This window comes from Carcharodon carcharias, chromosome 1 (assembly GCF_017639515.1).
Source record: "Carcharodon carcharias isolate sCarCar2 chromosome 1, sCarCar2.pri, whole genome shotgun sequence".
NCBI classification, from domain to species: Eukaryota; Metazoa; Chordata; class Chondrichthyes; order Lamniformes; family Lamnidae; genus Carcharodon; species Carcharodon carcharias.
Window position 1 is genome coordinate 174,996,040 of NC_054467.1, and position 17,767 is coordinate 175,013,806.

Below are 17,767 nucleotides of genomic sequence, written 5' to 3' on the forward strand. Positions count from 1 at the left end.
ACTGTTAGCTTACAAGTTAAGAAAGATACTAGAATTTTTGCTAAAAGATCAGATAATAAAACATCTAGAGATGGAAAATGTAATAAAATATAGTCAGGATAGATCTCTAAAAGATGGTCATGTTTAACCAATTTTATTGATTTATTTGAAAAATAACAAAAAACAGGCAATAACAGCACAGTGGATGTGGTATATATAGATTTTCTGAAGGCCTTCAAAAGAGTGACAAATACAGGACATGTAGAGTTGGGGGCTAGATAGCAGAATGGTTCGAAATATGGTTAAAAAGCAGAAAAACAGGTAAAAATGAATAGAAGTTCTTCAGAATGTCAGAAAGTAGGAAGTGGTGTTTCATGGGGATCTGCCACCACTGTTGTTCATAATATAGATCAAGGATTAGAACTCAAGCTGGAGATAGGGTGTAGGAATTGTAGATGTTATCGAATTGGAGATATGAAAGAAAGAGAAGAATAAGCATTTATATAGCACCTTTCATGTCCTCAGGATGTCTCAATGCATTTCACAAATTGTGAAGTATTTTTAAAGATAGCTACTGTTATAATTTAGGAAATAACTAACAATATAGAATACAGATATATAAATCACTAAAAGTAGCGACTGAAATTGATAAGGTCAGGAAGTGCACAAACAGTACATTGAAGCTCATAAAGGAATATAACACAGAAGTAAAAAGGTAATTATAAAGTTAAATAGAGCCTTGGAGAGATCGCAGTTCTGGTCTCCTTACTGAAAGAAAATATATTGAAACACTGTAGAAAAGATTTACAAAGATTCAGTCAGAATTGAGTGGATGCAACAATGAAGATAGATTGAGCAGACCAGGGTTCTTTTCTCTGGAAAAGAGAATACTGCGTGGAGAATGATCGCGTAATAGTTGTGCTACTGGGCTCATAACCCAGAGGCCTGGACTAATGATCCAGGCATATGAGGCAAGATTTTAATTCACACAAAAATTAATTTAAACGGAGTTAAAATCATGCCCCATATGAGCTCAAAACTCAGAAATGCAGCTGGGGGTTTAAAATTCAGTTAATTAAATAGAAGATCTGGAATTAAAAAGTCAATATCAGTAATGGTGACCATGTGACTATCAGATTGTTGTAAAAACCTATCTGATTCACTAATGCCCTTTAGGGAAGGATATCTACTATCCTGAGTGTCTGACTGAAATGGTCAAGCAAGCTATGCAGTTGTCAAGAAGACAGTTCACTAACACTTTCTCAGCAGCAATTCGAATTGGAAAATAAATGCAGGTTTTGCAGCGATGCCCACATCTTGTGAACAAATAAAAAGATCTAATTGCCGAGAAGGGAAAAACAGTTCAGACTAGTATTCTCAATTCCCAGTTTTTACTGTTTTTTCCTTCTGGATGGGGCCTTTAAAATTATGAAGGACTTTGATAGGGTGGATCAATTCGGAAAAAGGGGTTATAAATACACGGGAACAGCTAACAAATCATATAAAGAATTAAAGGTGAACTTCTTTGCACAGAGTGGTGAAAACGTGGTACTTGCTGCCATATTGGTATGGTTGAAGCAGATGTCATGGACGCATTTATATTGAGACTTGTGGCAAATCCTTCCCCTCCCGCAGTAAGTTCTGAGGTAGGATGATAAAGTCAAAGCTATTCCCACGGTGGAACAGGATGGGCTTTTACCAGCAATCGTCCGCTCCTGGCCTCATTAGTCATGCATGTGCATGCTTCCGTGTCGAGTCTCATAGCAGAGACAGCAGGAAGTCAGACGCCTCACCATCGTGTCCGGACATCATATTAAAAAAGCACCCGGGTGGGCCTTGATGAATGGGAAGAAGGATGAGCAGGAGAAGGCAACAAGCCACGGTTCCCCTCTTCAGAGATGCATCCCCGGGGCATCTTCTGGATGCAGTTCAAGAAAGACAGGACAACCTCTTCCCCAGGGATGGCCACTGGAGACCATCCCAGCTGACCACGGCTGCCTGGAAGGAGGTGGCCAGGGAGGTCAGTGCCCATGGGGTTCAGAGGAGGAAGGCCCTGCAGAGCAGGGAATGGGTCAACAATCTAATCTGGGCCACTAGGGAAGTGAACCTAAGACCCTCCGAACCCACCTCACCACTCATTTGTATTTCTCTCATGGGACCTGGGTGTCACTGGCAAGGCCAGCATTTCTTTTGTTCATTCCTAAATGCCCTTGACAAGATGGTGGGCTGCTGCCATATTGAACCCCTGTAGTCCATGTGCTGTGCTGTTAGACGGGCAACTGCAGGATTTTCATCCAGCCACAGTGAAGGCACAGCCATGCGGTTGAGTGTAGAGCAACTGTAAGTGCTGCTGCTCTCATGTATCTGCTGCCCTTATCCTTCTGTCTGAGAGAGCTCGCAGGGTTGGAGGATGGTGTTGAAGGAGCCTTGGTAAGTTGCTGCAGTGCATCTTGTACACGGTACATACTGCTTCCTGCTGTCTCTGCCTTGGTGGTGGAGGGAGTAAATGTTGAGGGTGTCGGATGGGGTGTCAATCAAACAGGCTACTTTGTCCTGGAACCTGTCCAGATTCCTGGGGACGGTTGGAGCTGCACTGATCCAGGCAACTAGAGACTATTCCATCTCACTCCTCACTTGTAGCATGCAGATGGTGGTGGGTTTTTTTGGGGACTCATGAGGTCAGTTAGCAGCCACAGAATTAACAGCCCGAGAGGTGCTCTTTAATCATACGTGCTCACAATCCATCTATTTGTCTTTATGCAGGAGAAGGCAACCCACAACAGAAGGGAGAGAGAGAAAATGGGAGGAGGGATGCCCGATCTTGGGCCCCTCACTCCAGGCTGCCAAGCTGGCAAGGGAGAAGTGTGACAATGTCTGTGCCGACGGTGAGGTCGGCCTCCCCCAAGCATCTAGTGAGGAAGCATGCATAATCCAGGCAGGATGGGCATAGGAATAGTGACTGGATTGGGCTCAGTGGGGAGGGAAGGCATGTCCAAGTTGACCGCGATAGGGTCCAGGGTGATTTGGGGAGGCTGAAGGGTTATCAAGGGGAGAGTGAAGGTGATTGGGGGATTTGGGGGAGGAGGTGCGGTTGAAATTGGTCAGCGACAGGAGGAGGGTAAAAGTTGGTGGAGACAGTTTGAAATGAAACATGCACCATCCTGAGACAGAGCCAGCTCCAGACCAAGGCAACACCCCTGATATCCAACTGGACATCGAAGTGGAGGGGTGGGGGGTGGGGTGTCTTCTTGGGCCAGTGGAGCTGAAGGTCAACACAACTGGACAACTAAAGGGAAACCCTAATAATCATATGGCGACTGTATGAGAGCTTTTGCTTTGCAAATCCTCACTGTCTGGTGAAGGCCACAGGGCAGCAGGTCAGGCCCAGATGGTTCTCATGACAACAAGATCCCAGCAAGGTGTAGAGCTGCTGTTCACTCTGAGCCATTTGCCATTGACTCCAGGCAGAATTAGGGCAGATGGGGGAAGGGATGGAGGGAGGGGAATGCCTACAAGGGGCATGCAGGAGGATGGCAGCCAAGACTTAACTGCAAACCTTCATCCTCTGGGAGAAATGACCTGCTTGATGAGGGCTCATGTGATTAGTCTTTCCATTGTGACAAGGTCTCTCTATAGGGTCTCTAGGGCAGTGGAGGCAAGAATAGTTTGAGTGGGCAGCCTCTCGCTCATGACAGTCATCACCCTTATCAAACAGTGATGTCTCCATGTGCAGCCATATATTGGGGGGAGGAAGACCCATCCTTGGCCGTCCTGGAAAGGGTGGAATTCTACAACCATTAAAGCTACTAACAGCAAGAATGATTGTACACCCATGGCACCTGTGTTAATTCAAAACTTCTTAATTTTCCTAACTCTACCGCTACGTCTAGGTGCACCCCTGACATCTGTGGTAGAGGTGGAGGCAGCCTGTTGACTGCCATGCCCTGTTGTCAGTGATGACTTTGGAAAGCATCCTCTGGAGGTCTGAGGTCTGGAGGGCCTTGGCCTGCTTTCACTTCCTCCACCACCGACGCACAATAGCAGCAGTGTGCTTCATCTACAAGATGCACTGCAGGAACTCACCAAGGCTCCTTAGATTGCACCTTCCAAACCCACGACTGCTACAATCTAGAAGGACAAAGGCAGCAGACACATGGGAACAACACCACCTGGAAGTTCCCCTCCAAGCCACTCACCATCCTGATTTGGAAATATATCATCGTTCCTTCACCATCGCTGGGTCAAAAACCTGGAACTCCATTCCTAATAGCATTGTGGGTGTACCTACACCACATGAACTGCAGCGGTTCAAAAAGGCAGCTCACCACCACCTTCTCAAGGGCAATTAGGGATGGGCAATAAATGCTGGCCTAGCCGTAATGCCCACATCCCATAAAATAATAAAAAAGAGTGCAAGCCTGAGCCTATATTAGTTAGATGACCCATCAAGATGTGTGTCTCTGGGTTGGTGAAGGCTGCAGGTGAAGGCTGTCATGGCTATACTGGTGTAAAGTCGTCCTTGTCCTCTTCCGAGGTGTCCTGGGGGTTGGGGCTGACTTCAGTTGTGGCTGCTGCCCTCACCCTCTTCCTGCTGGCACCTAGAATGGAGAGAGGAGAGACTGCCTAGGATGAGTGAATGCCTAGGCTTGATCAAACTTGGCACTCAATCACCTTTATTTTCCTTGGATCTCGTTGTCATGAGAACGTTTTGGGCCAGACTTGCCACCCTGTGGCCTTCACCAGACAGTGAGGATTTGCAAAGCAAAAAGCTCTCATACAGTTCCAACTGATTATTAGGGTTTCCCTTTAGTTGTCCAGATGTGCTGACCTTCAGCTCCACTGGCTCGAGAAGACCCTCCCCCCCACCTCGATGTTTTGCCACTGGATATCGGGGTGAGGTGGGGGTGGTTGCCTTGGTCTGGAGCTGGCTCTGTCTCAGGATGGTATGTGTTTCAATTCAAACTGTCTCCACCACCTTTTACCCTCCCCCTGTCACCCACCAACATCCCCCCCTTACCGTTGACCCCCCCACCAATGTCACTTTCCCCGCGAGAACTCTTGAGCCTCCCCTCATCACCCTGGACCCTATCATGTTCAACTTGAACATGCCTTCCCTCCCTGTTGAGCTCTCCCCAGTCACTGTTCCAATGCCCAGTCTGATCCTCCCCATTCCCATAACCCGTGCAACCATCCTTGTTTCCCTCAATGACCCTCTGGATGAAAACTATACGCACCATGCCCAAACCCCTACCCTACCACCCTCCTACGCACCATGCCTAAACCCTGACCCTCCCACATTCCATTTCCCCCTCTCACAGTCATCGTCTCCTCCTATCATCAGCCTCCCCAGTTCTCCCCCCAGGTTTCCAAGATTAACTCAGCCAATCACTCCCTCTGAAACATTCAGGCCCCACTACTCTGACTCACTCCCCACCTTCCTCTTCATGCCTTCCTCCTTCCCACTTTGCCTTCATGCCTTCATTCCCAATTCACTCCATCCACATCCACCCCCTTCTTCTAGCCCCGCCCACTTCCCCTCCAGGCACACCTCACCCCTCTTCTCCTCTGGACATCACCCCAGCCTCACTCCCTTCGTCTCCTCTGGACCTCTCCTCCTCGTGTCTTCGGCATGCACTATGCCTGCAGCCAGCTCCAGTGGTGCAGCCGACTTTGTTTCTGATGTGACAAAAGCAGAAAATGCTGGGCCAGGAATTTTCTTTTGGCAGTCGGGCTGGGCAGGAGTGAACACGGAGCCAATCGCTGCCCACGATCAGCTCCGCGCCGCCATTTTACGTGTGGGCCAATTAAGGTAGCAAACAGCACTACCTACACGGGCGGGGACAGGAGGGAGAATTGGGCACGGAGCTGCCTCAGGGAGATTGAATTGATATTAAACTAATTATATAAATGATTTTAAAAATGATTTAAACATGTCCCCTCATGTGTCACATGAGTGGAGACATGTTGTTATATTTATGAAAATTATTTAATTTATTTAAAGTTCAGGAGATCTCATCCCGCTCGTGGATGAGGTTTCCTGAAAAATGCGAAGGCCACTTGGACTTTCCACCTGCCTGCCAACCTTAAGGTTGGACAGGCAGTGTTCTCAAGTGGATCAATTGATTTCTTAATGGCCTTAATAGGCTGTTTACATTTCAGCGGGTGTGTAACCGACTCTGGTGCATCCCATCGAATGAAATATCACAACGGTGTGTGTATTGTCAGGATGCACGCCCGACGTCATCGCGTGTCATTTTACGCATCGGCGAGTCAAGTCTGCCCCCACACATCGACCAGAAAATTCTGCCCCTGGAAAATCCCAGCACGTCTGGCAGCATCTGTACAGAGAGAAACTCTCTCAGCACAGATGCTGCCAGACATGCTGAGTTTTTCCAGCATTTTCTGTTTTTGTTTCAGATTTCCAGCATCGCAGTATTTTGCTTTATCGATTCTGATGTAAGTGTTTTAAAATTCTCCCTTGCCAGGCGCATGCCACGAATGTCTAGTCGGGTTACAGAACGGCATAAATTCCCACTGGCGGAGTGGAAGATTTGATGTGGGCATAGGATTCCAGTCTGTTGTGGCTTTAATTAGCATGCATGAGATGTAAAATGGGTCTCCACCAAGATTCAGTGGGAGACCCGACCCTCCATCAACCCACCATGAAAGTCAGGAGGAGAAGATTCTGACCTGATTTTCCGATATTGGGAAATCAATTTTTTGCTCCCTGCCATATCTTCCACAAATTCTACTCTTGATGTGTCCATGATGGAGGCAGATTCAGTTGCAAGTTTCAAAAGAGCATTGGATAATTATCGGAGGAGAAAAAGGTTGCAGGGCTATGAGGAAAAGACTAGTGAGTGGGACTAGGGAGAGGGGTGCAGGGGAATGGCTCTCAGCGGCACCTGCCCCTGCCTCCCCGACGTTCAGTTCCCCTCATCAGGCACTGAATGCCTTTGATAGAGGGAAACCCACCCCAACCCCAAGAGGTGACAAACAGGCCATACAGTTTTAGCTACTGTGAATGCCACATGGCAACAGATCCCCCTACAGCTGGGTTAATACCAGGTGCAGCAGGATGAGGGCCTTAACTGGTCATTAATTAGCCACTTAAGGGCCTCAATAGGCAGCGGGGTGGGTCAACCGCGGGCCTTCATGTCAAGAAATTAATTCTAGCAAAGATGGGAAAGCAACAAAGTTCCGGTACGTCATCATCCCGCTGAATTACATGCCATTCCTACCTCCAACATCGCCACCAGCGACAGCAAAAGATTCAGCCCGTAGATTCTATGCAATGGTGGGTCTTAACAGTGAAAGGAAAATAGAAAATCTCCTTCTGCATCATTATAGTTGATTAATTTTGAATTGAACAAAAGCCATTTTTTCACCACCTATTAGTTGACAGGAAGTAAATGAATAATATCTAAAGACTAAAATCAAAAAGGCAATTAGGCATGAATGTTGTTAAATGGAATACTTCCCAGCAAAGGTATACATCACATGAATTAGAATTCTCACAAAAATATACTGTAGAATATTGTAAAACTCTCTCAATCATACAAGGTTGTTCAGTTAAAAAAATTGAAGGGTTGGCCCCATTACTTTCTTTAAATGTCATGCTCCACCAGATTTTAGAAGTAGCAGTCAAGGTTGCAAAAAAGTCTTCTTTTATCTCTTATTTTCTCAGACAGTGAGCTTAAAATATTGACAATTTCAGCCACTGTTAACCAGTGTCTAAAACAAGCCTCAATTATATCAAATTTATAAAACCTGAAACAAAATAAATAACCAGGCAGCAAGTTTATCTCTGCATAATGCCCTCCCTAAAATGGCATCAAGATCTTAACCTAAACCATCAAATTAGACAGTCAAACCACTGATTCAGTGTCATTCAATTTGAGCTGATGTTTGGTGTAATTTAGGCTATTTCTGTTTTATCAGTACTCTGGTTTTTAGCTGCCAACACTATTAAATCAATAACAAAAACAGAATTACCTGGAAAAACTCAGCAGGTCTGGCAGCATCGGCGGAGAAGAAGAGTTGACGTTTCGAGTCCTCATGACCCTTCGACAGAACTTGAGTTCGAGTCCAGGAAAGAGCTGAAATATAAGCTGGTTTAAGGTGTGTGTGTGGGGGGCGGAGAGATAGAGAGACAGAGAGGTGGGGGGGGGGGTGTGGTTGTAGGGACAAACAAGCAGTGATAGAAGCAGATCATCAAAAGATGTCAACGACAATAGTACAATAGGACACATAGGTGTTAAAGTTAAAGTTGGTGATATTATCTAAACGAATGTGCTAATTAAGAATGGATGGTAGGGCACTCAAGGTATAGCTCTAGTGGGGGGTTTTTTATAATGGAAATAGGTGGGAAAAGGAAAATCTTTATAATTTATTGGAAAAAAAAAGGAAGGGGGAAACAGAAAGGGGGTGGGGATGGGGGAGGGAGCTCACGACCTAAAGTTATTGAATTCAATATTCAGTCCGGAAGGCTGTAAAGTCCCTAGTCGGAAGATGAGGTGTTGTTCCTCCAGTTTGTGTTGGGCTTCACTGGAACAATGCAGCAAGCCAAGGACAGGCACGTGGGCAAGAGAGCAGGGTGGAGTGTTAAAATGGCAAGCGACAGGGAGGTTTGGGTCATTCTTGCGGACAGACCGCAGGTGTTCTGCAAAGCGGTCGCCCAGTTTACGTTTGGTCTCTCCAATGTAGAGGGGACCACATTGGGAGCAACGAATGCAGTAGACTAAGTTGGGGGTACTCAAGTTCTGTCGAAGGGTCATGAGGACTCGAAACGTCAACTCTTTTCTTCTCCGCCGATGCTGCCAGACCTGCTGAGTTTTTCCAGGTAATTCTGTTTTTGTTTTGGATTTCCAGCATCCGCAGTTTTTTTGTTTTTAAGTTGGGGGAAATGCAAGTGAAATGCTGCTTCACTTGAAAGGAGTGTTTGGGTCCTTGGACGGTGAGGAGAGAGGAAGTAAAGGGGCAGGTGTTGCATCTTTTGCGTGGGCATGGGGTTGTGCCAAAGGAGGGGGTTGAGGAGTAGGGGGTGATGAAGGAGTGGACCAGGGTGTCCCGGAGGGAGCGATCCCTACGGAATGCCGATAAGGGGGGTGAAGGGAAGATGTGTTTGGTGGTGGCATCATGCTGGAGTTGGCGGAAATGGCGGAGGATGATCCTTTGAATGCGGAGGCTGGTGGGGTGATCCCATCCCCACCCCCTTTCTGTTTCCCCCTTCCTTTTTTTTCCCAATAAATTATAAAGATTTTCCTTTTCCCACCTATTTCAACAACTTTAGGTCGTGAGCTCCCTCCCCCATCCCCACCCCCTTTCTGTTTCCCCCTTCCTTTTTTTTCCAATTATAAAGATTTTCCTTTTCCCACTTATTTCCATTATAAAAAAAAACCCCACTAGAGCTATACCTTGAGTGCCCTACCATCCATTCTTAATTAGCACATTCGTTTAGATAATATCACCAACTTTAACTTTAACACCTATGTGTTCTATTGTACTATTGTCGTTGACATCTTTTGATGATCTGCTTCTATCACTGCTTGTTTGTCCCTACAACCACCCCCCCCCACCCCTCCACCTCTCTGTCTCTCTATCTCTCCGCCCCCCACACACACACCTTAAACCAGCTTATATTTCAGCTCTTTCCTGGACTCGAACTCAAGTTCTGTCGAAGGGTCATGAGGACTCGAACCGTCAACTCTTTTCTTCTCCGCCGATGCTGCCAGACCTGCTGAGTTTTTCCAGGTAATTCTGTTTTTGTTTTGGATTTCCAGCATCCGCACTATTAAATCAATTGTACTTGACTGGGACAATAAAAGACACAGGTCAGTGATCGCAAAAGAACACTGAATGTATCAAATTGTTTTGACTAAAGCTATGATTCACATGAGTGTTGTTGTCATTTATTAACAAACAATATAATTCAGCTCATTCCCTAGTCATGCTTGAACTGTAATGCTGGTCCAAAGGGATCTGACCTCACACTGATATTCTAATTACAGTGTAAATGTAGCCTGAATTCAGAAAAGGGCACAATCTGACACTGGAAGCAGGCTGATTGAAACTCCTCTCACTTAATTTCACTTGTGAATCAGTTCAAGCCTCAGCACCAACTTTACACTTCAAGATTAGCACCAGTGTACTGAAGTTTAAGCTTTACATTGATGTTAAACATGAAGAATGTGAGAGTTCCCTGAAATGCATAATGACAATCAGAAAACAAATTTATATACAGAATCCAAACATGAAGCACCAAAGTGAAGACAATTTTAAATCCATCACAGGCAGCAAAGACCCATATTTAGAACCATCAAGAACTTTTTACTTAAAAGGGCACATCATTATTGTGAAAATTAACTTCAAGTCACAGTTTCAAAACAGCTACACACAAACAGCATGAAAGAATTTCATTTCACAAAATTAGGTGGCTTTCCATTTGGATGGGGGGGACAACCTTTACTTTAGTTGTATTATGTGCTATTTTCTGAATTGACTTTTCTAAATGTTTGCAAAATCCTAAATGTTGAATGAATTAATACTATAAATTCAGCTCACCTTCTCCAATTTACTTCTGCTAAATAACATGCATATTTGTTTAGCAGAATAATAATATAATTTAAGGCAATAACTGAGAAGTGAATTCAAACTGATAAATGAGACAACATTCCACTAAATTAATTTCTATTAACACAATAGTTTTACTGGGCAAGAAAATCTTAAATTAACAGGGATTTACAGATCTTTCTATTTTACTCTACTTGCAGCACTATAACATTAAAGGGATGAAAACTGGTCTCAGCAATACTTGTAACACTTCTTCATGTGCCTTCATATGCCATTCATTGCATTTGTCAGCCCAGTTAATTTGAATATGCTGGTGTGGGTTTTGCAAAATGATGGCAAAACTGTCAGCATTTACAGTCATTACACCATTGAACTCAACAGCAACTTTGGCAATCCTCACATGCGCAGAGTAACATGGAGATTGAGAAGTTGCTGTCAGTGATTCTACACTCCTCCATGGGGTTTGCTATTGGGGTCCCTCCAGAGAATCTAACCACCTCCCCTGAACATTCAATAGCATTACCATTGCTGAATCCCCCATTCTCAACATCCTAGCAGTTACCATTGATCAGAAACTGAACAAGACTAGCCATAAAAACAAAAAAACTGCGGATGCTGGAAATCCAAAACAAAAACAGAATTACCTGGAAAAACTCAGCAGGTCTGGCAGCATCGGCGGAGAAGAAAAGAGTTGACGTTTCGAGTCCTCATGACCCTTCGACAGAACTTGCGTTCGAGTCCAAGAAAGAGTTGAAATATTTCAACTCTTTCTTGGACTCGAACGCAAGTTCTGTCGAAGGGTCATGAGGACTCGAAACGTCAAGACTAGCCATGTTGGGTCAAAATCTTAGAATTCCCTCCCTAACAGCACCTTCTCAACAGAAATTAGGGATAGGCAATAAAAATGCTAGTGTGGAGAGTAACTCACCCCCTGATTCCCCAAAGCCTGTCCGCCATCTCAAAGGGACAAGTCAGGAGAGTGATGGAATACTCTCAATTTTACTGAATGAGTGCAGCTCCAACAACACTTGAGAAGCTCGACACCATTCAGGACAAAGCAGCCCGCTTGATCAGCACCCCATTCACCACCTTAAACAATCACTTGGTCCACCACGGATGCAAAGAGGCAGCAGCATGTGCCATCTACTAGGTGCATTTCAGCAACTCACCAAATCTCCTTAGACAGTACTTTCAAAATGTGAATTCTACGTTTACACTTAGAGCCAGATTTTTGTTGACGATGCAAGTAGGTTGAGTTGGGAAACTTCCTGGCTCGGCAGACATGCCTCTGTTTAAAGGGCTCTTTAGCCCCCCTCTGGGGAGTTGGGGATGGGATACAGTCAGGCCCCCAAACCCTGAAAGCAGATCCTAGTTGATCACGGGTGTGGCCAAGGGCCGAAGTAGACTGGTAAAGGTTTGCTTCAATTCTCTGGGACTTTGTCCCTGTTGTTTAGAAGCTGATAGGACTATCAACCCCCATCCACACCCCACAGCTCCTACATGCCAACTCTGCCCTACGCCACCCCATGGCTCCTCCATGCCAGTTTATGTTCCCACCCAGCCTCCATGTTCCCTCATACCCCCATGCCACCACCATTCCAATTCATGCCTCCCCACACTCACAACCATGCCCCTCATATCCCCCATGTCACTTCCATAGCCACTCACTCAGTAACCACCACAGGCAGACCTCAGGAGCCATGTGGAGATGAAAAAATTAAACTTCTAGCAATCTAATGCAGCTCTCACCCACACACTCTTGATAGTGGAAATACTCCCATTCATGACTGTCATTCAAAGATTTCAAATCTCCAATAAAACAAACAAATTTTTATTCATGCCCTACATCAGAGACAGTTAACCCTTTAATAGCCTCTTTAATAGCCTCAGAACACCCCACTCAGATTACTGTAGATTTTGAAACTGAGCCAAGCATTCATAATGACATAATAACAACCTTTGGGAAATGTCAACAAAGACCTCTATTGAAACTGCAAAAATACTTTTTTTTATAACCTACACCAGGTGACCTGGCAATCAAAGCAATCCAGCAGAGATATTTTTTGAAATCTTAATGACAGCTTCAGCCTATTTTTCTTTCCACATTTAAAAAGAGGGGATTAAAAAAAATCAGGCCATGACACCAAAACTGACCTTATTTGCCTTTTAAGAGTGTTTACATCTACTCCATCAATGTGCGACTCGCCATTCCCTCTTCCCCCATCAGCAAAAATTAGATCTGTTTGAAATGGGGGCAGGATTCCACATCTGGCTCATGCCTGCTATTTTTAAAAATCCATTAGTCTTCCCAATTCTGCCAAAATTTGGCACTTAGTCTCATTGCAAAAGCCCTTGAAAAAGTTATACCTTGTTGAATGAGTTGTTAGAGTTTTTTATAGCATGCTAAATTCATAATTACAGTTAAACACCCTCAATAACCCTGAAAAACAAATTATATTTGTGGAATATCAAATTTCCCAATATGATAAAGAATTGAACATATATTTAAAATAATAGGCTTTGAAAGTTTATTTATTTGAATATTTCGGCTTTTCAGTCCAATTATAACCATTAAGGACAAATTCCTTAAACTTCCTAGCATGTTGTCTGTGAGAATACTTCAATGTGGTTCACTGCTTATCCTGCTTGCTGGCATCATGCTGCTGCACACCTAGAGATTGCCTGGACTAGGTGCCAGTTTTAAACTACTGTCAGGAAGGGGCAAACCTACCCACAGGAATTGCTAAATTTGTGGGGGCAACTTTCTGTGAAATTAGTGGTGAGCACCTTGCCACAGACCACAAAATCTAGTTCATTAAAACAGAACGGAGAGGAGTTTTCTGCAAACACATTGCATTGTGAGCCACTAGGTAATATGCTGCAGGATATCAGTTACTTCAACAAAAATTAAGCGTATCAGTATAAAACATGAAGTTAAAAAGTAACTAAAAATGATAATTTGAAATTCTGACAAGTGACCATTGGGATAATTGAATAAAATACTGACTAAACTGACAATCAAATGGGACTGATTTAGTTAATATTTATGAATCTGCCATCTAATCATTTTATTTTAAATACCAAACCTAATTTTCAGGATAATGTTATATTTGAGCTTATAGCAACATTAAATAAAATTCAGAGTTACTGACTGATGTTACAAATATCCACATGGCAGTAAGGCCCAATAAAACAGATACATAATAATTCAATTTTTCTCAAAAGCAGATAGAGTATGCAATAGCAGCTCTGTACAGAAAGGAGGCAAATAACTGATCTAATAAGGAATATGACCTTATCTATGAGTCGTTGTGCTTTTATAACAAAATTATCCATTGGCGTCATCTGAAGATTGACACTGTGCAGACACGGGGCTTTATGAGCAGATACTTTTCTCATTGCTGCTAAACATTTAAATTGTACCTAAGTTTCTAGATTTAATGAAAAAGCTGTTCATATTCCTTCACAATGCTAAAACAGTTTTATGTCATTTTTTCAAATCATGGTCTGCCATGTCAGCAAAATTCTCTCTTTCTTTCTCTCAATCACACACAAAACTGGAGACTTTATTTTGCTCCTCATCAGTAATTATTATGCATTAAATAATCAGTGGGCTGCATTTTACGCGACTCCGCTAGGTGTGTTTTGGGGAGGTGGGGCATGTGAAATAGGGAAAGTGCCCACCCCACTGCCTTCCCACCCACCCCTGAGCTCACACCCATAATATGGGGGGTGGAGGAGGCCAAAATCAGCAGCCCGTCTGCCATATTGAAATAAGACAATCAAGGGTCAATAGGCTTGACATCAACATCAAGCCAATTGCCCCTGATAACACACTGCCCACACCATAAAATGTATGGTGTGGGCAGTCAGGCAGGAGTGGGCAGCCCGATATTTTAAATAATCTCCTCAAAGTGTGGTAAGAAAAGGGGCTTCTTTCCCCTCGGCAGCTGCCCTTTGCCAGTCTGGGGTTGGGGGGGGCGGTGTGGGGTTGGTGGTGGCAGCCCCCCTAAGATATAGCACTCCATTTCTTCCTACCCGCCCGCAGCCTTAAACCAACCACTTCCCCGCCACCCCCCCCCCACCCCCCTGCCCCCAACCACCACCACCACTCTGACTTGCCCAAAATCTCCCTACCCAGGACCCCAGACTTACCTGTTTCCAGGGATCCCTGACCTTCTTCCTCCCACTTTTGCTGTCCCAGAAGTGCCCGCTAACTGGGCTGATGGAGCTGCCAGCCAATCTGATTGGCTGGCAGCTCTCGGGGGCATTATAGCTGTGGGATGGGCCAGCGTGGACAAGCCATCCATCCCTGCCACCCCCACTATCACCCGCACCCCCCACCACCCCCCCCCCAAACCCCACCAACCCCAGTAGTATTCAGCCTGTTCTGTTTCTCGAAATATAAGATGATTCCCCCTTTAGGAATGCATCCCTTAATTTCATTTTTTGTGCTTAAGCATCATAATCTTGCTTTTATTAAGAACAAGTAATTTCACTTTAGACTGTAAGATACAGATGAGAGTGTACCCGGCTTAGCCTCTTTCTCAATGCTAATTTTGTCCAAACAGGAAACAAACATCAACTGTGATAAAATATGCTGCTCAGATCATTAAACTGCACGTTGCGACTGATTTACCTGTATATCACTTCCTAAAGGATTTTCGCTGAGTACAGGTTAAAGAAAAAGATATGAGGCTAAAGCTGGGCACTGTAACATAATTAAAGATAGCCTTCAAGTTTTGACAGAACTTAATAAATGCCTATGTAACTAACAAAAATTGAAAGATGACTTGAAGAAAACTAATTATCACTCCATTTTTGAAAGAAAATTGCCTTTTGATTTTCTTTCCTATTTTAAATGCATTACATGTCAGACTTTCTGTTTATTTCTTCAAACTGGTTTTAGTCAATGCTCTTCACCACAGGAAACATATTATGCTAAATCCTCAGGACATCAAGTTAGATACAGAGGATTATTACCACTCAGGATTTCATTCACTAGTTCAAAGTGAAGTAAGGGTGGGAGGAGAAAAAACAATAGGTGCCTCTCCTTTCAACAGCGAAATAGATCTACTCAATTTAGTTACCCATAAAGGAAAAGAGCCTCAACTATTAATACATCATGAACACTTTACTCATGCATCCTCCCAATTTTAGATTAGAAATGACTCAACTGATGTACAGAAATTCTGAGCAATATTATAAAATATGCTTCTTAATGAGTTACATGCCTTTTTGATAGCCGAAGTAGCCTACATCCATAAACCATAAATATAAACTCACCCAAATTTGCAACTTGATCCGTTTTTCATTTCTGTAGACTGTCTTTACTTTGAAGTCAATACCTACAGTGCTTACAAAGGCAGATGTAAAGGAATCATCAGCATAGCGGAAGAGAAATGAAGTTTTCCCAACACTACTGTTGCCAATGATCAGTAATTTGAACATGTAGTCGAAGTTCTGGTCAGCTGTTTCCTTCTGGCCATATCGTGAATCTTGTGTAGATGCCATCTGGAATACAGATTACAGAATACCTTCAAATCACCTATTCACCTCAAAGCAAGTATATTATATTTCATTCTGATCAAAAAATCCATCAAAGATTTACAAATAAAACTAAGATGTATACGAAATCAAGTAACATAATTTACAGATACTTTTACATAGTAACAATACAGTTCTCAATTAAACAGCAAAAAGTTTGGATTATAATTGTGTGTTTTAATTCAAAACAGCATAGTGGGAAATTTAAAGTTATGCCCTGAACAATTTAGCAAAATGATAGCAAATTACATTCTCACAGCCTGCTGTGTATCAAACAACTTTCTATAAATTGGTATCACCATCCCAAAAAGACCAGTAATCTTGTCATTGGCATTATCAGTTGTACAGTATATACAGAGTATTATATCCTAGAGTTTATATTAAATTATGAAATAAACATCAACTAATTCTTAAACTATTAAAAACCATAAATGTTGGATGCATGACCAGTTGCATTGAAAACATGATAATTCATATCTAAATAGCACAACTATCATTAAAATAATTACAATTTTAAAAACTTACTGATTGAGAGCATATGAAATAGGAGCAGCAGTAGGCCATGCAGCCCCTCAAGTCTGCCCCGACATTCAATAAGATAATGGCTGACCTGCCATAGGCCTCAACTCCTCTTTCGTGCCAGTTCCTCATAACCCTCAACTACCCAATATTTCAAAAATATATCTACCTCCTCTTTAAACACTTTCAGTGATCTAGGCTCCACAACTCTCTGGGGTAGAGAACTCCAGACATTCACTGCCCTCTGAGAGAAGAAATTTCTTTTACATTTCAGTTTTAAATGAGTATCCCCTTATTCTGTAACTATGTCCTCTAGTTTGAGATTTCCCCACTAGTGGAAACATCTTCTCAACATCTACCCTGTCAAGCCCCTCTGAATCTTGTACATTTCAATAAGGTCACCCCTCATTCTACTAAAGTCTAATGAATAAAGACCTAACCTGTTTAGCCGTTCTTGATAAGTCAACCCCTTCATCCCAGGAATCAGCCTAGTGAACCTCTTTTGAACTTCAATGCCAGGATATCCCTTCTTAAATACAGGAGCCAAAGCTGTACACAGTACTCCAGGTGCAGCCTCACCAACACCTGTACAGTTGTAACAAGACTTCCTTATTTTTAAACTCCAACCTCCTAGAAATACAGGCCAAAATTCCATTTGCCTTCTTAGTTACTTGCTGCACCTACATGCTAACATTTTGTGTTTCATGCACATGAACACTCAGATTCCTCTGTGCAGCACTTTTTTGGAGTCTCTCTCCATTTAAATAATAGTCTGCCTTTTGATTCTTCCTACTAAAGTGCATGACCTCACACTTTCCTACATTAAACACCATCTGCCAAGCTTTTGCCCACTCACTCAATCTATCTTTATCCCCTTGAGATTCCTTATGTCTTCATCACAACATGCCCTCCCGCCTATTTTTGTATCATCAGCAAATTTGGATACACTACAGTCTGACCGCTCCTCCAAGTAATTAACATAGATAGTAAATAATTGAGGCTTTAGGATTGATCTTCTGTGTGTTAACCAATTCATGCTAATACATTACCCCGAATACCGTGAGCTCCGATCTTGTCCAATAACCTTTTATGTGACAGCTTATCGACCGCCTTCTGGAAATCCAAATACACTACATCTACCAGTTCCCCT

General features: G+C 43.4%; 1 protein-coding gene across 2 annotated transcripts in view; it reads right to left on the reverse strand.

The window, feature by feature from the left end:
* rab3c (RAB3C, member RAS oncogene family) overlaps positions 1-17,767 on the reverse strand; it is a 275,929-nt gene that overhangs the window by 248,313 nt on the left and 9,849 nt on the right. For both annotated transcript variants that reach the window (XM_041189110.1, XM_041189101.1), the window contains one exon: positions 15,838-16,065. In XM_041189110.1, the coding sequence (XP_041045044.1) occupies positions 15,838-16,065 (228 nt within the window). The remainder of the gene's footprint in view (positions 1-15,837; positions 16,066-17,767) is intronic.